Source organism: Phascolarctos cinereus, unplaced genomic scaffold, assembly GCF_003287225.1.
Source record: "Phascolarctos cinereus isolate Bilbo 61053 unplaced genomic scaffold, phaCin_HiC Scaffold_3;HRSCAF=262, whole genome shotgun sequence".
Classification (NCBI taxonomy): domain Eukaryota; kingdom Metazoa; phylum Chordata; class Mammalia; order Diprotodontia; family Phascolarctidae; genus Phascolarctos; species Phascolarctos cinereus.
The window spans coordinates 85,261,079-85,282,972 of record NW_027555736.1 but is presented as its reverse complement, the minus strand read 5'-3'; the positions used below and the strand labels follow the sequence as shown (position 1 = coordinate 85,282,972).

The 21,894-nt window shown below is 37.9% G+C and overlaps 2 protein-coding genes across 2 annotated transcripts in view; both read left to right on the top strand.

Moving 5' to 3' along the window:
• Positions 1 to 10,657, top strand: part of LOC110192760 (scavenger receptor cysteine-rich domain-containing protein DMBT1-like) — a 94,944-nt gene extending 84,287 nt beyond the window's left edge. Inside the window, 7 exon segments of the mRNA XM_078151611.1 lie at positions 3,822 to 3,975; positions 6,625 to 6,842; positions 8,240 to 8,557; positions 9,236 to 9,277; positions 9,739 to 9,762; positions 10,501 to 10,611; positions 10,614 to 10,657. Of these exon segments, the coding sequence (XP_078007737.1) occupies positions 3,822 to 3,975; positions 6,625 to 6,842; positions 8,240 to 8,557; positions 9,236 to 9,277; positions 9,739 to 9,762; positions 10,501 to 10,611; positions 10,614 to 10,657 (911 nt within the window).
• A 2,909-nt stretch (positions 10,658 to 13,566) lies between these two features.
• Positions 13,567 to 20,464, top strand: LOC144456390 (scavenger receptor cysteine-rich domain-containing protein DMBT1-like). The gene is made up of 6 exons (XM_078151610.1): positions 13,567 to 13,711; positions 14,296 to 14,607; positions 16,309 to 16,335; positions 17,889 to 18,042; positions 18,938 to 19,155; positions 20,088 to 20,464. Exons 1-6 carry the CDS (start codon positions 13,567 to 13,569, stop codon positions 20,462 to 20,464), a joined length of 1,233 nt encoding a protein of 410 aa, XP_078007736.1.
• Positions 20,465 to 21,894: the final 1,430 nt, after the last annotated feature.

Genomic DNA, 21,894 nt, shown 5'->3' with positions numbered 1-21,894 from the left:
TATCTTATGGTTGGATTTTTTTTTTCATAGTAGATGGGAGGGCAAGATAGACATGATCTGTAAACACATTTCTTAATGACAGAAATGACATGTTTGCATAATGGAAGATAGAGGAACAGCATTACAATGTTTGGTGTACAAAGTAAAATTTAATCGAATGTGGAAAAACTTACACTAGTTTAAAAATACATGCATTGCCTTGTATTTGTTAATGTTTTAGTCTTTTGGAAGCTATGTACTATGTTAATGTTGCACTTTTTTAATACGTGCTAGTTCAGTATTCCCTGCTCTATGCCTGCATCTTTAAAAATGGCCAAAGTGAAGAAAACGCTACCTTTTGTTAACAAGACACTGAATGGGGAAAAAAAAAAGTCCCTGCTTTCAAGGAACTCACAGTCTAATGGAGGAGACAATGCGAATTATGTACAAAGGAAATATATCCAATATCCACGTACAGTGTAGCTTGGCATGGAGGCATACATCTGTAATCCTTAGGAGAGGCAAATGCTGATGGATTGCTTGAGCTTGGGATTGTTGGGCTATAGTAGGATTAAAGATGATTGGATATCTACGCTAACTTCAGCACCAATAGAGTAAGAATCCAGGAACGGAGGTCACCAGATTGCTTAAGAAGAGAAAAACTGACCCAACTCAAAATCTGAGCAAGTCAAAGCTTCTGTAATGATCAGCAGTGGGATTAGGCCATGAATGAATACTGAACTTCCAGCCCGGGCAAAATATTGAGTGTAAAAAAAAAAAAAGATATGAGACAAATTGGAGAAAATCACAAAAGAAAGGCATTCAGTTTAAGGGTGATAGATAAAGGCTTCTTATAGAAGGTGGAATCTTAGCTAGGATTTGAAGGAAGCCAGTAAAGCCAAAAGATGGAGATGGGGGATGTGGGGGAGAGGATTCCAGGCATGGGGCACAGTCGATAAAAATTCTCGGAGCTGAGAGAAGAATTGTTCTGCATGAAGAATAGCAGAGGCCAATGCCATTAGATTGCATAGTATATGGTGAAGAGTAAAGTCTAAGAAGAATGTAAAGAAAGAAAGGGGGCAAGTTACAAAAAGTTTAAAAAGCCAACTAGAGGATTTTATATTTGTTCCTAAAGGTAGCCATTAGAGTTTATCAAATGGGGACTGAGAGAGACCTACACTTTAGGAAGACCATTTTGATTGTTAAGAGTAGAAAATGGATCGAAGTGGCTTTGTTTGTTTTCCCTTATTCATTTGCTTACTTCTCTTTCTAGATTCTCCAGAAGTTTCCAGAAATTACACAGAAGGTATATCTTTGTTTTCATCTAAAACTTCAGAAAGAATGTAATTCAAACTAGCTTGATGGTAATAGAGATATCAATGATCCATCCACAGTGATCTAGATTTTAGAATATGTCTTGAGACCCCTCTCAGGCGGGACAGTCTTGTGGCAATCCATAGAATGGTAGAAGAATTACAGTTGTTAAGAGAAAGGACAGTGAAGTCACGTATGATTTTGTTGCTAACTAACATGATGGTCAATGATTCAGGATAAGGTCAGATAAAAAAACCTCAATTATACACTCACTGATCCACATCACAGTGTCTTTAAGCACAGGGGGAACGAACGAACGAATCATGCTTAATTACCTTTCACTCTTATTTCACACAATTCTGTCTCACTTTATGTTCCAGTCAAACTGAACAATTTGCAGTTCCTCTAACACATCTTGTGTTTTTCCCACTTCCATCCCTTTTCTCCTACTGTCTCCCATGCCTGGAAGGTGGTCCCCCACCTCCACATTCCAGTTGGAATTATATCTATCCATCAAGACCCATTCTAAATACCATCTCCTTTGGAAGACCTACTTTGATCTCTAATTGATTTTTAGTTCCCATGAGCCTTCATAAACACCTTGTTCCTGTTCCTTTTGTAGATTTGTCATATTCCACTTTTTGTACTTCATTTATAGAGTTCCCTTCCTTTTTCTCCATGTAGCTCTTTTCCCTAGTGTTCTCAGCTCCATGATTCTGCCATTCTCCTTACCCTCCAGTAGATGGCACTTATTCCCTTTCCCAGGGAATCAGTTTGCTAACCACTGGGCCACAGAAGAGCATTGGAAATGTGTTTAACTGATAAATGGCTTCCAGAACAGAGTCCTCCGTTGCTCTCTCTCTCTGTTTTTGAAGAAGGATTCATACAACTCCAGAACTCACACAAAAGCCATTTCTTAGAGGAATTTAAATCATCTTTTGATCATTTGATCATTTATTTTAGCCATTTTCTCCAATCCCACGTAATCTTATTGCCAATTTCAATTACTTCTCCTAAGCACTTATGTGGTGTACATTCTGCTTGATTAGTATTTTCTACTGAGCCAAAAGTTCTAGGGCAAGGGTGGGGAACCTGAGGCCTTTAGGCCACATGTGGCCTTTGAGGTCCTTAGGTGTGGCCTTTTAACTTGTCCAGGTTTCACAGAACAAATCCTTTTATTAAGGAGATCTAGTCACAGGGCCTCACTTGAGGACCTAGAGGGCCACATGTGACCTTGAGGCCTCAGGATCCCCACCCCTGGTGTAAAGACTCAGGAGGAATACCCCATTCTCCTTTTCCACCTGTTTCTTCAGCCATGGTGTCTCCTCTAGCCAGTTACCTGAGGTTGCTTCCTGAAGCACCTAGAATAGGTGAGGAATGAAACCTAGCATAGCCTGTTACAGAGGAGGTTTTGTAATACTCTATACATAGACATGTCTTAGCCTACCTATTCAATTATAAACTACTTGAAGACAGGGACTAGGTCAAGTTTAGCCAACAAGCATTTATTAAGTACTTCCCATGTGGGAACTGGAGATACAAAAACAAGTAAAAAGAAAAACAGTTCCTGACCTCAAATAACATGTGTTATCTTCTAAAGACAGAAGATAACGCATTAAGGGGAGGTGAAATAGGATGTGGAAGGTACCTGCATGGGTGGATGGGGGCAAAGTCCAGAGGAGGAAAGATGGCTGGTCTGGGACCTTTGTCAAAATGAGGCTGTAAGAGGAACCAACGGGAGAAGGGGGTTTGAAGGACAAAGGGATAAGGCAGTTCCCTCAGTGGTAGCAAGAAGTCTGCAGGATGGTGGCAAAGTCTGGAGAGTAAAGCATGACTACTCTGGGCCCTTCCTCGAAATGGAAGTCTTATTCATTTCTACATTACCCATACTGTCTAGCACAGTGCCATTTATTAAGCGGGTAGATAATATGTATTTGTTGAATTAATGTTTCTATAAATCAAGGGTTCTTAGGCTGAGATCTGTGAACTCACTTTTTATTTTATTTTGTTTTGTTTTGTTTGATCACTGTATTTCAATATAATTGATATTTTTGGGTAATCCTATCTGTTTTATTTTATACATTTAAAAACATCATTCTAAGGAGGGTTCAGTAGCCTTCCTGGAACAAAAGGGTCCATGGCACAAAAAGGCTAAGAATCCCTGTTATAATGCTGACTCTTTCAACTAAAGAAAGTGGAAGAAGTTTGCTGAGATACCAGTACATTAACCAGATATAGACGAATCAGATGGGACCAAAATATCGAATCTGACCCAGCTGAGGTAGCTCAGCTATGCTGCAAGGGGTAAGAATCAAAAGGCATTATACCGCTGCTGACTCGTCTTCCAAGGAATCAAATTCAGCACATTTTTTTTGGCTCGAGGCTGATTTAGTGAGAGTCATAAAGATCCATCTTAAAACTCTCTTGGGAGAAGAGAACTATGAGTGCAAAATTTCCATGAGTCAATGACTGGTTTGGATTCTGTGGAAGTAAATCTACACTGCTGCATTTCTTTCTTTTGTCTTTAGGAGAAAGTAATTCTTGTGGTGGTGTCATTTCAAGTCTTTCTGGCTCATTTTCTAGTCCGCAGTATCCTGAAAATTACCCTACAGACATACAATGTGTCTGGGAGATACACGTAGATAGGAAATTCCATATCGAGCTCATGATTCCAAATCTGAAGTAAGTAAATGATTTATGTTGTTCCATTAATCTGTAGAAGATTAGAGATGGGAAGGGCCCAAGAAATAATAAACCTCTTCATTTTACAGAAAAGGAAACTGAAGCCTAGAATAGGGAAATGACTTGCCCAAGGTCACTCACATACAGCTAATAAGTTGCAGAGCCAAGACCAGACCAGGTTTTCTGCCTCCTGTATCAGTGTTCAATCTTTACATTGTTTCACCAGTCAATTAAAAGGCATTTATTATACAATCATCTCACTTCTTTCCTCCTCCATGAACCTTTCCCTTATCAGCCCCAGTTGGGGTAATCCTATCCTCAAAATTTCCCTAGTACTTACTACCTATACCTCTTAGTTGGCATAGCCCCCTACTACCTGGTGTTATCACATTTTAAATGTGTTTATATCCATTTCCCAACTATCCTGCAAACTCTGTAAGATCAAGAATTCTTTCTTCTGCCTGACACTAAGAACAGAACTTTAAAATAATATTCTTCAGCTAACTATCACAAAATTTAGGTTAGGTTTTTAACTCGTGGTTTTAGCATAGATATTTTCTTTTATTAAGAAAATATTTAGGGGCAGCTAGGTGGCGCAATGGATAAAGCACCAGACCTAGAGTCAGGAGGACCTGAGTTCAAATCCTGCCTCTAGACCAGACATTTGACACTTACTAGCTGTGTGACCTTGGGCAAGTAAGTCACTTACCCCCAATTGCCTCACCAAAATAAAACAAAAGGAAAAAACAAACAAAAAAAACATTTAGGCAGAAAAAAGCAAAATTATAAAACTCCATAGTATTATCAATACTGAATACTCCTTTTGTTTTATTATCATCAAAAAGAATTCATTCAATTTAAATAAATTTGACCCTGACATAAGTAATTCATCTTCCTAACATCTCTCATTTAAGTAATTGTCCCCTACAGTTTCTCCTTTGAATGGTCTTATGCTAATTCCTGAATCATATCATCTTCTTTTATTTAGGCTTTCTTCCTATTTCTGCTCACTAACATCTGCATCCTATCAATCAATCAAGTATTTATGAAGGGCAGAAGTGTGCTTAATGGCACTATTCAAGTCACTAAGGATACACATTTTTAAAAAATCAAACACTCCCTACTACCAAGGAGTTTACATTCTAATAGATGAGACAACAAGTATATATAAAAATAAGTGGAGCATAATATAAATCAGATAAATTCAAATATATACAGAGTAGTTAAATACAATATATTTAAGGGAGGAAAGGCACTGGTATAGGTTAGGTAGTGCAGTGAATAGAGCACTAGCCTAGAGTCAGAAAAACGTGATTTCAAATCTGGCCTCAGATACTTACTAGCTGTGTGACCCTGGGCAAGTCACTTAACCTCATCCACCCCAGTTTGCTTGTCTGTAAAATGGGAATAATAATAGTACCTAAGTCCAAGGGTTGTTGTGAAAATAAAATTAGATAGTATTTGTAAAGCACTTTGCAAATCTTAAAAGCACTCTAGAAATGCTAATGATGATGATGATGATGATGATGATGATGATGGCGATGACTACGATGATGATGGTGCCTAAGCTATATCTTAAAATAAGAGAGTACTACGTGAGAGGGAGGGAGTATATTACAATCATGGGGAAATGGCCAGTTCAAAGGAACATGGGAGACGTGGTTTTGTGTGTGAGGAACAGAGAGAAGGCAAGTTTAGCTGGATCACAGAGTTCAAAAGAAGTAGTAATATACAATGAGCTTGGAGACAGAGGTTGGAGCCAGGTTGTATACGATTTTAAAAGCTAAGAGAGAAGTTTTGGGTTTTTTTAAATTATATAAGAAATAGGAAGACAACCAACTGAGGTTAGTTGAGTAGGAGAATCACATCATCAGAGCCACACTTAAGGAAAGTTACTTTGACAACTACAGTGATTTGGATGTGTGTCGTATCTAGTGAGCCACTGATTTGGAATGTGCCCCCTAATGTGTAACAGGTGTGTACACTAACCAATTGAGAACCCAGCCTACAAAAGCAAAGTTCCATCTCTTACATCAATATTTTTTAAAAGAAATGAGAAAAGAAGATACACCTTATTCCTTCTCATTTCTTTCAAAATAAAATTACATCTTATCCCATATGAATATGATGAAACAATAAATAACATAATCAATCTTTACTTTCACTTTCAAAACCCATCTTTCTGACAACTACCAATTCTTTCAAAGTGATTTTCTCAAGAGCGGCTACCACATTGCAAATGAGTTCCATCTCTCTTTTTCTCCAGCTGTCATTTTAATTTCAGTACCCAATTATTTGCCCTATAGAAAGTCTGAGAATACTATTGTAAAATATTGTGTAGTACACATTATTATTCCTTTATGATGCTAAGTGTGATTGGTGAATGGTGTAGCTGGTGATAAAGTTCTGCTCTGAAAGCTTTTGATTTGCTTTAATAATATAACTATGATCATTGGGCAAAGAAAGTGAAAGGCCCAGAATGCAAAAAGATTTTTTTAAAAAGGTAGCTAATGCCATATATCTTAAAGTATGATTTTAAACTCAAACCAGATCTTCATTTCAAACACTCTTGAGTGTTTTGTCTAGGTTGCTGCTTTGCTTTAAATCTGGAAGGTTCTTACAAGACTAATTCTTTGGTTACCTTCTCAGGTTGGAAGACATCTATGGCTGTCCTTACGATTTCATTGAAATATTTGACGGACCACAAGTGGCTTCTCTGTCCGTGGGGAGATTCTGTTCCTCTGTGGCACTCACCTTTTTCTCTTCTTCAAACATCATGACGATTGTGTTCAGAAGCGACTCTATGATCACCAACACAGGCTTTTATGTGATGTACAATGCTGTTAGGCAAAATGAACAGGAAACAGGTAAGTAATTTAAATTGGGTCCTTTGTTTTTAAAAAAAACCGGGGGGGGGGGAAGTGTTCAGTTTTCCAAAACCCATCATTTAAATCCAATCTCATCTAACAGCCTCCTTATCAGCATAACTTGGAGATTCATTCTCAAGCATCATCTTGACTTTATTTCTGCTCGCTAACAAAGGTGATATTGCAGGTTGACACAGGCCACTTAGATAACTCTTTGTGACCTGAAAGAGGATATAAATGGTTACCTACCTTGTTTCCTATGCCATCTGTGCCAAGTCCTCCTATAGCTCCAAGTCTACAGAAACCCACTATGTGAAAGTTCTTCCAGAAAAGAGTGCTGGAACCATATCTCCCCCATTAGTAAAATCCATGTTCTCCTAGCAACTGAACTACATTCTGACTGATGTTCAGATAGATCCACATTCGTGGCCGATAAAAGCAGACTAGTCAAAAGTCTTTTTTTCTGTTTTGGGTGAGCCATGGCACATAAAAATGGACATGGAGGAAGCGAGAGTCAATTCCTTCATTGCTATTAAACTGTGGGCAGAATGGAACATTAAGCGTACTTTTAATCAGTTGAAGAGGTACATAAGATATCTATTGGAGCACCATTAGTTCTTTCAGGCCATTAGGGTATGGTTAACTTGGGAAGCATGTTTAGAAATACTGCACTACACCAATGAACCCATAATCTTATTAGTGTTATTCCCCCCAGGGATTCAGATGGCAAGCCATCCATGCCTGCCCATCCTGTATAACTCTCATCCAAATCCTCCCATAAATTCATCACAGGTGATCCACCCTGTTCTGGTGGCCTTCCTTACAAATGTTTGTAAATACATAACGTAATATCATCTGTTCTCACCAAAGTTAAAAATAAGTCCAGGTTTACGTAACCAGCATGGACTAAATTAGAATGGAAACAATGCTGTCCATTTTATTTGCTGGAGTCCATCTTACTGCTGCTCAGTAGGCAATTAGGTATATTAAGACTTCACTGGACAATACAACCATTTATATGCACCAAAATAAATATGGAAATCAAAGTTTTTATTCTTTGAACCACATTTCTCCTTTGTTTCTACTGCCCAATATTTGGGGAATGAATGAATATAAATTATACTGGAATCTTCCAGCTATGAGAGAGAAATACTCATTGAAGGAATAAGGATACCAATTATTAAGTGACTAAAACAAACCCTGAAACAACATCTGATAATAAATATACTTCTACAGTAGTACTGAGGTACAACCATGTTTTGGTATTTATAGGGGAAACATTTTAAAATGGGAAGATATTGAAGATCCTTTGTACTACACTGTCCTACTTTATTAAGTGTAATTCATTCCTCACCTGAGATTTCAAAAGTTCACAGTTAAAATTTGTCTGTGTTTAGATGAAGGAACAGAATTGCGCCTTGTTGGTGGTTCTGGGAGATGTGCAGGAAGAGTCGAGGTTCATTACCAGGGAACCTGGGGCACAGTGTGTGATGACCTATGGGATCTGAAGGAAGGAGAAGTGGTATGCAGGCAGCTCAAGTGTGGAAAAGCCATTGCAGCCCCTGGGGAAGCTCACTTTGGACCGGGCTCAGGAAGCATTCTCTTGGACAACATGCAATGTGCAGGAAATGAGAACTATCTTGGACAGTGTGCCCACTCTGGCTGGTCTCAGAACAACTGTGGTCATCATGAAGATGCTGGAGTCATCTGTTCAGGTATACATTCTTCCCTCAACATTCCTGACCCTAGTATTTAACTTGGATACATCCTACTGCTAACTGCAAAGATATAACAACAGAAAACAGCAAGAGAACAGTGGCCCAGGAGATGTTTCCATCTTGGTGGGGGAAAAAAAGACAGCCATCTCACAGAAAAACGACCAGGACCATAAAATTCAGTTGTTCCTAGTTACAGAAACAATTCTATGTAATAATAATAGCTAACACACATATGTTTATGTAGGAGAAAAAAAGAGATGTATATGTGTGTAGGTATACACATATATTTGTGTGTGTATATATTTAGTGCTTACTATTTTGTGTATATTTTTTCATTTGACACAATCACCTTGTGAGGTGGTTATTTTCAATCTAAGCGAGTAAACAAAAGTTGAGAGTAGTTAAGGGTCACAAAATTAATGAGCATCTAAGGTGTTATTTGAACTCATAACTTTCTGACTTCAGATCCTGCACCCTGTCTTCTAGGCTATGGAACTTCTCTAGTTGCCTATTGGAGCTTAAGATTTAGGACTTGGAAATACAAGTGTTAATGCTCAACAGATACTAAGTGCACTTCTTATGGGCATGGCCACCATAGCAAGAGTTTCTTACTAATTTTTAAAGTGCAAGTAGAATTTTCCTTAATTTTTAAATTTTCTTTTTCTACAAAAATAGATGCTGAAAATTTGATGCCAGGTGTGATTCCTACACCTCCAGGTATGCCAAGAGCTCTGTAAGAATCCTAATTATCCTCAGCAAATATTTTTGAATACCTACTGCGTGCACAGCACCAAGTCAGGCACTGAGGAATGGGGATGTATTATGTTTTTAATAAATGCTAATTTCATAAAAAGAACCACTTAAGTATTATCTTCCCTTGAATTTCAGATGGGATTATAGAATCAATGTAATTCTTACCCATCAAGGAAATATCCAAGCAACTATAGCATCAGTAAATCTCAGAACTTAGCAGAAATCAATAATGATTGACTTTTGTGAGAAAGTCTTTTGATGCAGTCTCCTCAGCTGGTTGAATCATTTATAAGTCAGGAGTAGGACTTTCTCTACTGAGAAAACATCAAAGGCATCAAAACATTGAAATCAATAGTAATAAGGATTCTGGCTTGCATTTAAATGCATTTTTTAAAAATTCTAAACTTTTCCTGTTTTTTTTCCAGTTCTACCAGCAACCATGCCCAAAGGTAATTCTCCCCTGTTGAAAGTCTTTCACTTCCCTATAATGTTATTAGTTGAAATCACTATTTCTATAATCCTTAAAAGCAGGGTAGATTTTCTTCTTCCAACAATAATTCAGTTGGCAATTATGAGGGCAAAGGACTGAGTGAATTAAAATGCCCCTAAAACAACCTCCCTTGCATCCATCCCTGCCATGAAATCTAAAGTTGATGGGCAGGTAGGTGATGACTTAACATGGCTGGAGGTGGAGGGAAGGTGTGGAAGGGTGGAATAATTCCATATAGGATTGGTCTGCTAGGGCTAAGAATTAAGGACATTCAATGTGAAGCAGATAACTAGTACCATGGCATACCTGCTATCTCAGCTCATGAGCATGTCAGTCCAGTATCAAGGTAACATAACATTTCTATTTTTAGGGTACAATCTCCATGACTAACCGTTTCTGCCTTACACACTCTCTCTCTCTCTCTCTCTCTCTCTCTCTCTCTCTCTCTCTCTCTCTCTCTCTCTCTCTCTCACACACACACACCACACACACACACACACACAGAGGCTCTTTATATCTGTCCTTGATTTGCATACCAAGATTCATAACTAAACCATCTTCCCAACTTGCCAGTTCCCAAACTATGAGGTAGAATGAATGTTACATGTATCTACCACACTTTCTTTTGGATTCTTTGTGGTGAAAATATAAAAATGTGTAAAAGTAAAACTTGATTTCCTTTTTCCCCTTTTTGTAGGAGGAAGTAACTCTTGTGGTGGAGTCATCTCAAAGCTTTGGGGCTCATTTTCTAGCCCCTGGTATCCTAAACACTATCCAACAGATATAGAATGTGTATGGGTCATACATGTGAAGAGAAATTCCGCATAGAACTTCAGGTCCCCAGCCTGAAGTAAGTAAACAACCTAAACCATCATACCTCCAATATCCAGATTATACTGGAATCAGTACTTTTACTAAATACACCCGGATTTTCCCTATGAGAAAAATTTTTTTTTCAAAATTTCAGTTGGCTTTTATCTAGAAGTTCTAGAAAAGGAGATTATTTTGCCCTTATTTTTGCATAGTTTACCCAATCAACTTTTTTTTCTCTTTACAGCTTTTCCATTTTTGTTTCTCACCCCCATCTTAGTAGTACTAAGTTTCCTGACAGCTTTTCCTTCTGGCTTTATCTTTCCAGACTGTATCACAGTAAACTTCCTCTCCTTTCTCCAACTTGCTTCCAAACATCTTCAGATATAAGGAAGTGCTGGATGTAGTGGAATAAAGGCTAAAGTTGGAGTCACAGGACCTGAGTCAACTCTTGGCTCTGTCAGTTACTCTCTGGGTAACCTAGAACATGTCAATAACCTTCCTGGATCTCAGTTTCCTCATCTGTCAAAGGAAGGAATTAAACTAGATGACCACTAAGATCCCTTACAGCTCTTAAATTCATGATCTTATCTTTCCTGGACACAATTCAGTGCCTTCAATCTGTATTTAGTCCCCAAGTGCTGCTGCCTTTGGGCTGTGATTTGCTTTTTAAAATAGTTGCCTTAAAAATGCAGTAAATTAGTATACAAAAAAGAAGCAAGCAGAAGCAGACAGATAGATATTGATATTAGCTAGATGATAGATAATAGAAAGATAGATAATAGCAAGCAGATGGATAGATGATAGATAATAGAAAAATAGATGATGTTCGTTATTTAGATAAAAAGGCTGATACTACAAGAGGACTGGGAGAGCAAGTAATAGTTTACCTGTCAGATTTATGGAGAACAGAAGTATTTATGACAAAACAGGAGATAGAGAACATTATGAAAAGCAAAATGGGTAATTTTGATTACATTAAATTGAAAAGTTTTTGTACAAACAAAGCCAATGCAACCAAGATTAGGAGGGAAGCAGAAAACTAGAAAAGAATTTTTACAATTACTGCCTCTATATAGAGAACTAAGTCAAATTTATAAGAATACAAGTCATTCCCCCATTGATAAATGGTCAAAGGATATGAATAGGCAGTTCTCAGATGAAGAAATTAAAGCCATATATAGTCATATGAAAAAATGTTCTACATCACTATTGATTAGAGAAATGCAAATCAAAATAACTCTGGGGTACCACATCACACCTATCAGACTGTCCAACATGACAAAACAGGAAAATGATAAATGTTGGAGAAGATGTGGGAAAATTGGAATGCTAATGCATTGTTGGTGGAGTTGTGAAATGATCCAACCATTTTGAAGAGCAATTTGGAATATGCACAAAGGGCTATAAAAATGTGTATACCCTTTGACCCAGCAATACTTCTAGGGCTGTATCCCAAAGAGATCATAAAAATGGGAAAAGGACCCACATGTATAAAAATATTTATAGCAGCTCTTTTTGTAGTGGCAAAGAATTGGAAATTGAGGGGATGCCCATCAATTGGGGAATGGCTGAACTAGTTGTGGTATATGAATATGATGGAATACCATTGTACTATAAGAAATGATGAGCAGTCAGACTTCAGAAAAACCTGGAAAGACTTGTATGGACTGATGCTGAGTGAAATAAGCAGAACCAGGAGAACATTGTACACAGTAACAGCTATGCTGTGAAATGACTAATTTTGATAGACTTAACCCTTCTCAGCAATGCAAGGATTTAAGACATCTCTAAAAGTCTCAAATGCTATCCATATCCAATGAAAGAACTATGGAGTTTGAATGCAGATCAAAGCATACTATTTGCTGTTTTTTTCCTTCTCTTTTGTTTTGTTTCTTCTTTCTGGTGGTTCCTCCTATTGGTTCTAATTCTTCCTTACAACATGACTAAGGTGAAAATATGTTTAATATGTAAAGCCTACATCAGATTGTACCATCTTGGGGAAGGAGGGGGAGAAAAGGGGAGAAAAATTTAAAACTCAAAAGCTTTATTAATAAAAAAGAAAGATAGATGGTGGATAGATGACAGAAAAATAGATTGATAGATGATAGAAAAACAGATTGATAGATGAAAGAAAAATAGGCAAACAGATACACAGACAGACAGGCAGATGGATAGTAAAATGATAGATAGTAGATAGAAATCTAGATGATGGACAGATGATAGAAAATAGATGGATGATAGATAATAAAGATTGGTGATAGATTGATAGATGATAGAAAAATAGATAGAAACATATAAGGATAAAGAAAATGATTTTAGAGGAAGAGGAAGCAGGGGTATTTTACTTTTGCCTGGAGAGGGGCTATACTATATCAATGCTTGTGGCTGTGGATGACTGTGATTTATCCTGTACTCCTATGAAACCATTAAATGAAAACACTTTTTTGGTGTTTATCTCTGATGCTGAACTAAGGGGGAGATTCCAGTTTAAATAGGCTGTCTGAGCTACATGTCACCCACTCATTCTCCTCTAGGCCTGAGTAGATGATCATAGCAGAATCTAGAGACTTCCTCATCCTGTTTCTCTTGGGAGAATCAACACAACGAGAGCTCCTCAAGCACAGGGACTATTTCCCTTCTTGTATTTGACGCATTAGCAGGCACTCATTAAGTACTTGTTGGTTGATTAACAGATTGAACCAAAGAATTTCAATCTAATATCTAAGAAAGAATTGGGGACCTGAGGTTTCTCAAGGTAAAGGGCCATTTACAAATTCAGAATACTCATTTTAAGTGTTCTTTTATTTTCTTGTGAATTTGAAATGCTCTTTAGACCACAATGATGGGAAGCTGATGACAATGCATTTCCCTCTTCAGACTGGAAGATATCTATGGGTGCCCTTATGACTTTCTGGAAGTCTTTGATGGATGGCAAGCTGCCTACCTGTCCATGGGGAGATTCTGTGCTGGGGCAGAGCTCACATTTTTCTCTTCTTCAAACAAAGTGACAGTTGTGTTCAGAAGTGACTCTATGATCACCAACACTGGCTTCTATGCAGTGTATAATGCTGTTCAGCAAGGTGAACAGGAAGCCGGTAGGTATCTATGAAGCTGACTCCTTTGTTTTTAAGAAATAATGATACTTGAAATTTAGTCTGAAGCAGCCCTTTGCTGGCACAGCTTGGAATTTGATTTACACAAGGCACATAACTAGAAATTCCTCCATTTAACCAAGAAAAAATTATATAAAATCAACCAATGTTGTTATTATATGTGATGCATATATGCATGCACACAATTCTGTATCTGCTGACCCCTACCTTTCCAGTGAAAAAAGAGAGGTGCATTTCCTCACCTATTATCTAGGGCCAAGATTGCTCATTATAATTATACCACATTTGGTTTTTTTAGTATTCTAAAACATTGGCATCCAGGTGCTGAAAGCAGGCTCCACCCTAAAGTAGGAAATCAGAGAAGCAGAGAATTGTAGTTTTACTGCTGGAAAAAATGAGCCGAAAGCTCATTTATAATCCAACTCCTTCTTTTTAAGAGGAGCAGCTGAGAGCTAGAAATGTGAAGCTCCTTATCCATGGTTCCACAGAGCTGGGATAGGAAATGGAATTTTAGCAAAAGCCCTATCTGTAGCTAGGTCATGAAGTTTGTTTGTTATGTTTCTAAGATATGTCCCTGAGATTGGTGAATGGAAGTCACAGGTGTGAAGGTCGCGTGGAGGTGTATTACAACGGCACCTGGGGAACAGTGTGTGATGACAGCTGGGACCTGACAGATGCTCAGGTTGTATGCCAACAGATGGGCTGTGGACAAGCTCTGTCTGCGCCAGGACATAACCACTTTGCGGGAGGCTCAGGACCCATAATTCTGGATGATGTGCAGTGCATTGGAAATGAAGTCAAAGTGTGGCAATGTATGCACAATGGTTGGTTCTCCCATAACTGTGGGCACCAGGAAGATGCCAGTGTTGTCTGCTCAGGTAGGCTCCAATTGGCACTGTCAATGCCTCTGCTGTCAGGGAATAGTTGACAAGGTAGTATTGGGTGTATCACCATCCTTTGCTTCATTTTTTTATTATGGGCTCTTTTACGTATAATGTATTATGCATTATGTGCCCCTTATGTCTCCTTTAGCAGGTAGAAACTACTGAACTTAGCACCTACCTGGCAAGAATAATTCATTAGAATAGGAAATTACATTTCTCCCCTCTAGCCAAATCAAGCAGACATATCCCATCTATGGATTAGCCCTACACTGCTGTCTTTCCTCTATTCTTATGGGGTCCTTAGGTCTATCCCCTACAGAGTCTGGTGTCCTGAGGTGTAAGCTTCCTGCTTCCACTCCCAACAGCCCCCAACTGAATTTGTCTTCTTGTTTGTTCTGAGTACTAAAACTTAGAGAAGTTACTCACCAAGTCTAGCAATCTAGAGTTGGTTCATATACTTTTGAACTAACTTAGCCATTGACTATTATTACTACTATCAACCCTGGCATTTAATAGACGCCATTTTTATTAGGAAAATTGTGTGACGTTCGTTATTTAACTATTCTTTTATTCATTTTGGCCTTCCCATCTTCTGCATCTGAGCAGCTTCTGACAGCCACACCCAATCAGGACCAACAGGTATCATTTGTCACATCATGTTTCTATCAGGCAGGGATAGAGGGTCTAGTAAGCTGAGAGGTTCTCCAAATACATATAAATGATTTAATCCTGTAGCAACTGATTTTTCTGAGGTTCTTTGCCAAGTGAAATGCAGATTTATACCAATATTGTTAGAGATTAACATAGAGTCATTGGGATTCCCTGAACCAGCTGACTGTCTGCCTACTTAGCACAGAACACCGTACTAGGTGCTTACAGGTATACAAAATGAAGGAAGCAAGAATTTATTAAGTACCTAATGTGTTCCACGCATGAGAACTTTACGAATATTATCTCATCTCATCCTCACAACAATTCTTGGAAGTAGGTGCTATCACTGTATCCATTTTACAGTCAAGGAAACTGAGGTAGACGGAAGTTAAGAGTCATACAACTAGTAAATGATGCCAGATTTGAACTCAGAACTTCCTGACTCCAGGTGCTTTCCATTGTACCAATAGCTCCCTCAAAAGAAGTAGAATACCATATATTGTTCTTGGTATCATAATGTTTAGAGCTAAAACAGATATCAGAAATCCTCCAGTACAATCAATTCACTTTATAAATGGGGAAACTGAGATGCAGAGAAGTTAAATTAACTGGCCAAAAGCAACATAAGAAATGGGTCAGGGTGCAAACTCACTGCTTTGATTTCAAATCCAGGGCAATTTCAATTCAGCAGTCATTCATTCGGCACCTTCTATGTACATAGAACTATATCAGGTACTGGAAGAAAGAGTTTAGATAAGACATGGTTCCCTACCTACGCAGGGCTTAGGAGGCAATTATAATGTACACAAATAGCTATGACACAATACTACAGGATAAATATTTTAGAGAGGGTATAACATAAAGTGCACAAGAGGAACAGACTTGGAAAGGAACTAGTCACTGATCAGTCAATGGAACATAGAGAAGGAAACCCTAGCCTAGTTCTGAGAGGGTGCCTGATATTTTCTGAGTGACTTATACTTTAAAAGATCCATCTGACTAATGTAATCCTTGTTCATGACAGTTTTTCTTTTTATTTTACAGACGTGAATGATGAGTCTCCACCAATAGGTATCACTGCCATTTTACTTGCCTTTTGTACTCAGCCAACTGTTTTTCTTTCCTTTTTTAAAAGAAGTCTGAGTCTCCCCATCTTGTTCAGTTTGGAAGCCTGAAGGCCACTCACAGGCAATCCCACTACTGATCAGCATGACTTTGACCTCTTCTGTCTTCAACCTGAGCCAATTTGCTCATCTTTAGGCAACCCGATGGCTCCCTGCTCCATAGGTTGAACATATTAATGCCAAATTTGGTATAGATATTTGACTAGCTTGGACCACTGTGGCTCAGAACTCCTGAGCTCAAGAAGTCCACCAGCCTCAGCCTTCCTGGCAGCAGAGATTACAAGTTTGAGCCACCATCTGTTTTTCAAATCACAACACCTCCACGCCCTAGATTGGTTTTCTTTCCTCATTGCACAATAAGGAAATGAGAGGTTACAACTATATGCCAGACAAATCAAAGACTTTGTTCAAAAATATAGTGCTGAACACAATTACTGATTCTTTATCTTAACAGAAGATATAAGATTAGGGTATGTCATATTTAAACGTATTGGTATATATGTCTCTGCAGAAAGGAACTTAAGAAGTCATTTAGTCCATGCCCTCTCTGAATATAAAATAATATCTTGCATATGTGTGACATTTTAAATTACTAATATTTAGATTTCCATCATTTCATTTGATCCTTATGAAAATCCTAAGAGATACATATCTCCCTGAGTTATTACTATAATTCTTATGTTACAGATAAGGATATTGAGTTATGTGAAATTAAGTAACCTGCCTATTGTCAAACAGAAAGCGTGAAAGGAAGGATTTGAACTGAGCTCTTCATGACTACTAAATCAAGCACTTTATCTTGGTTATACAGCACTGCCTATCTAATTTCAACTTTTCAAAATGTCTTTCTTTTATTTTACCCTCATGACACTCCTGAGGAATGGCATAGTGGATAGAGAACTTATCTTGGAGGCAGGAAACCTGTGTTCAAATTCTGCCTCTGACTCATACATAATAGCTGTATGACCTTGGGCAAGTCACTTAAACTCTCAGTGCTCTAGGTAACTCTCTGAGACTTTAGGTTGCAGAGAAGGTGCTGACCTGCATTGGTAGTAGAAGTTCCTAACCTTCTTAACAGGGGCTTCCTACCCCAATAATATCACAAGTCCAGTTCCTATTTTCAAACAACCCTACATAGTTGACTGTGTAGCCATTACTATCCTTACGGTGGGAAAAAAAAACTGAAGGCATAGAGATTATGATGGCCAGGAATGGAATTAGGGGTCCTGACTTCTTACCCTGTGCCCTTTCCATTAAACCAAATTAATGATGATGATGATGATGATGATGATGATGATGATGATGATGATGATGATACAATATTAGGTAATGCTTTAAAGTTTGCAAAGTACTTTTCTCAAAGAATCCCATTAGATAAATAGTAGTACAAACTATTATCCCCATTTTACAGATTAAGGGGACTTGGTCCTAGTCACACAACCAGTAATAATCAGAACATGTGAAAGTTATCTAATGTGATTCCTTCCATATTTTTTGCAGATGAAAATTTCCAATGTGGTGGTTTGCTCACAAATTCTTCAGGCTCTTTTTCCAGCCCTTGGTATCCTAAAAAATACCCTACAAATATAGTCTGTGCCTGGGAAATACAAGTGGACAGCAGGGCTCATGTCAAACTCAAATTCGAAGTAGTAAAGTAAGTAAAATGGGTGTGTACACACATATACTTACATACATATGTACACATATATATATATAGTTGCTATTGTATCATCTCCTGCTGAAGTATGAAGTGTTTGTATTCTGAAATGGGCTAATAATACTTAGCAGCTGAAGACTAGTTAAGAACAGGAATGGGACAAATACAGACTTTTAGATAATAATCTTTACCTAAAAAGTTCACACTTCTGCTCTTCTTCCCTAACCTTCATAGACTAAGGACTCATGTTGCTGACCTAGGTAGTGTGGAGGTCAAGAGTGGGAGCAAGTTATACAAAATGTTATATATTTCATCCTCAAAAGTGAAATAGGCAAGAAAATGCAAAAGGGGACTTCGAAGACTACATCAATAAATAGGATAATTTCAAATGAAAACTTTCTAAATGGCTTTAGACTTCCTGTTAGAAAGAAATATATTTTGATACCAGCTGATATTTATATCACCTCCTTACAGTTACAAAACAGTTCACTAACATCTAATTCAGACTCTATACCAATCCTATATGGTAGGTAGGCACTGCAGATATTATGATCTCCACTTTACAGATAGGGAAACTGAGATTCAGAAAGGTTAAGTAATGTGCTCAGATTCGCACAGATCATCTGGCGGCAAATCCAATACTTTTTCTACTTCAGTGCCCATTTAGTTAAAACCATAGATTCAGAGCTGGAAGAAACCTTAGAGGACCAATTCCCTCATTTTACAGATTAGGAAGCTGAGGTAAAGAAAGCTAAAGTGACTTGCCCATGGTTGCAGATCTAGTATCTGATGTAGGATTCAAACTCAGGTCTTCATGGCATCTTGGATAGTTCTCTATCCACTATGCCACCCAGATGATTCAGCTAAGAGATAATGTCATTTCATTTCACAGGATGGAAAACTTCTATGGCTGTCCTTATGACTTCGTGGAAATATTTGATGGCCCCCAGAGCGCATCATTTTCCCTGGGGAGGTTCTGTTCTGGTACCACCCCAATATTTACATCTTCCTCCAACAGTATGACTGTTGTGTTCCACAGCGATGCCATCATCACCAATATTGGCTTCTATGCCTCCTACGATTCCCTTGTACCAGATGAAAATGATAGTGGTAAGTGCTCATAATGCTCGGGTATTTCTGAAAAATGAATATATTTCATTCCAAAGTGTAAGAATGTTTGTTCTAAAAATTGAATTGAGATCAAAATGAAACATCTGCTCTAGGTCACGCAAAGATTATTTTACTCAAATTCTCTGGCAGGATAACTGAGTTTTCTGATTTCAGACTTACCCACTGCTTATAAGACTAGAATATAAATCATCTAAATCAAAATGAAAATATTCTGTGTTCCATCTTTTTGAAAGGCAAATACATTATACTTTTTCTCAGACAGACGAATGGCTTCAATGAGGGCAGGATAACTTAGAATATAAATGGTTGACCTTGATAGTAAAAGTATAAGTGGGACCTTAATTTTTGAACTTATGAATTTTTGCTCACACTGTATTTTGTCCTTAGCCATAATAGTTATATTGAAATTGTAGTGCATTCAATAGTATTCTAGAGGTTTGAAAGAATTGATGTAGCTGCCGAGAGAACTTAAGTAATTTCCCATAACATAAATGGGGCTTTGGGAGACTTAGGCTCAGAACATGATAGTCATCTCATGTGATAGCATGACTGGGAAACTTCTTTTACATGCATTATTTTATTCAAAATGAAATTTTATTTAGCTAGTGCTATCTGTTTAAAAAAAAAAACTCTGATTCAAAATTTAAAGTTGGAGAAGCTGATCTTTTCATCTAACAATCAATTCCATTATAAAAAGCCAATTCCTCTAATCTGTTGAATACTTACATGTCAAAGTGGAAAGTTAGAGGGATTTTTCCAAAAAAACATTTTTCCCCAAAGAGCTAAGCATAGGCAAACTCCACATTTGGAAACCACTGAACTCTGTGGAATTGCACATACCCTCTTTTTGAAAATACCATCAGGTGGGAAGTGCCATAGAGCAATAACCATTTTTTTCCCCTGTTGCCAAGACATTTCTCTAAGATTGATAAATGGAAGTCACCGTTGTGAAGGTCGAGTTGAAGTGTACTATAACAACACCTGGGGCACAGTGTGTGATGACAGCTGGGACCTCAGGGATGCACAGGTTGTGTGCAGACAGCTGGACTGTGGAAGAGCTATTGCAGCCCCAGGACAAGCATATTTTGGCCGAAGCTCAGGATCTATTGCTTTGGATGATGTGGAATGTGATGGAAATGAAGCAAAACTGTGGCATTGCCTTAACAGTGGCTGGTTCTCCCATAATTGCGGTCATCATGAAGATGCCGGAGTTAGCTGTTCAGGTACTCTCTTATTTCCACTAGACCAAATTGTGGAGGAATCCTTTGAAGGAAGTGGGATGGAATAAAGTACCTTTTGACCGAACAACTCTATAAACTCAAAAGAACCTGTTTCTAAACAAGTGGGGTTTTTTCTTTTGTTTTGTGAGGCAATGGGGTTAAGTGACTTGCCCAGGGTCATGCAGCTAGCAAGTATCAAGTGTCTGAGGCCAGATTTGAACTCAGGTCCTCCAGGTCCAGTGCTCTATCCACTGCACCACCTAGCTGCCTAAACAAGTGGTTCTTGATAATATGCAGTTAGGTGACACAGTGGGTAGAGCACCGGACCTGGAGTCATGAAGACCTCAGTTCAAATCCAGCCTTAGACATTTACTAGCTAAGTGACCCTGGGAAAATCATTTAACCTGTGTCCGCCCCAGTTTCCTTATCATAGGAAACAAAATTTTAGCTTCATGTTGTATTTCTACAAATAAACTCAATGCCCTCTACAAAGCAGGCACTAAATACAGGATCTTTGAATACTGGTCCTGCTACTTAATACCTGTGTGACCTTGGGAAAGTCCTTTACCTCTCTGGGCCCCAATGTCTTCAGCTATCAAGGGAAGGGGTTGTACTATATATATGTATGTATATATATATATAAAAATATAAATTCTCTTCATGCTCTAAATCCTAAAATTTATGAGTCAATAATCAATTGACTAATAACCAACTCAATAATTAAATCGATGAAATGAATACTTGTATTGTTTACCTAACTGGGTTCCAAATTGGTGTGAGAAGTATTTTGTACTACACATAGTTAAATAACAAATGAGTGGGAGTTCAGGACAATGAATGAACAACTGACATATTTGGGTAATTTTAATTTCCAGAACAATATTCAAATAGATGAGTCTTATGTTTATGTAAATTGTTTACCTAAGCTTCCCTTGTCTTTCTTAGTTACAATGGATTCTTCAACATCAACAGTGACTGTAACATCAGGTATTTTTCAATTCTTCAATTGACAAAACATTAAGTCATCTTGTCAATGGCAAAGACACAGAGTTAGTTGCTCTCCATTTGCTCCAAAGGAAACCCAAAGATAGGCCATAGGCTCGTATTTTTAACCTTTAGGTTCCATCTTAATGAAAAGAGGGAGGGAGGAAGAGTAACACTTCTTTCTGTCCCTCAGGTTAATCTTGGCTCACCTTTCCAAAGCTTTGACACTCAGTCTTTATCATTTCAATGGTGATTTCCCATGATTTCCTTGATGTGGATATTCCTGCCAACCATGTCGATGTAATCCCTCTAAGATTTAGCAGATGATCTTTAAGAGTTATCATTACTCTGTGACCAACCTGGTGATGAACATCAATACTAATAATAACATTTATATAGCACTTTAAAGTTTACAAAACACTTTATAAATATTATCTCATTTGATCCTTACAATGACCCTGGGAGGTAGGTGCTATTATTATCTCCATTGTACAGATGAGAAACTGAGGCAAAC

Excerpts from the sequence above, each read along its gene's own strand:
- LOC144456390 (XM_078151610.1), top strand. The coding sequence starts at position 13,567 with ATGGGGAGATTCTGTGCTGGGGCAGAGCTCACATTTTTCTCTTCTTCA. Across the intron at positions 14,608-16,308 it reads TGCCAGTGTTGTCTGCTCAG|ACGTGAATGATGAGTCTCCA; the intron begins GTAGGCTCCAAT and ends TTTATTTTACAG. Across the intron at positions 16,336-17,888 it reads TGATGAGTCTCCACCAATAG|ATGAAAATTTCCAATGTGGT; the intron begins GTATCACTGCCA and ends TATTTTTTGCAG.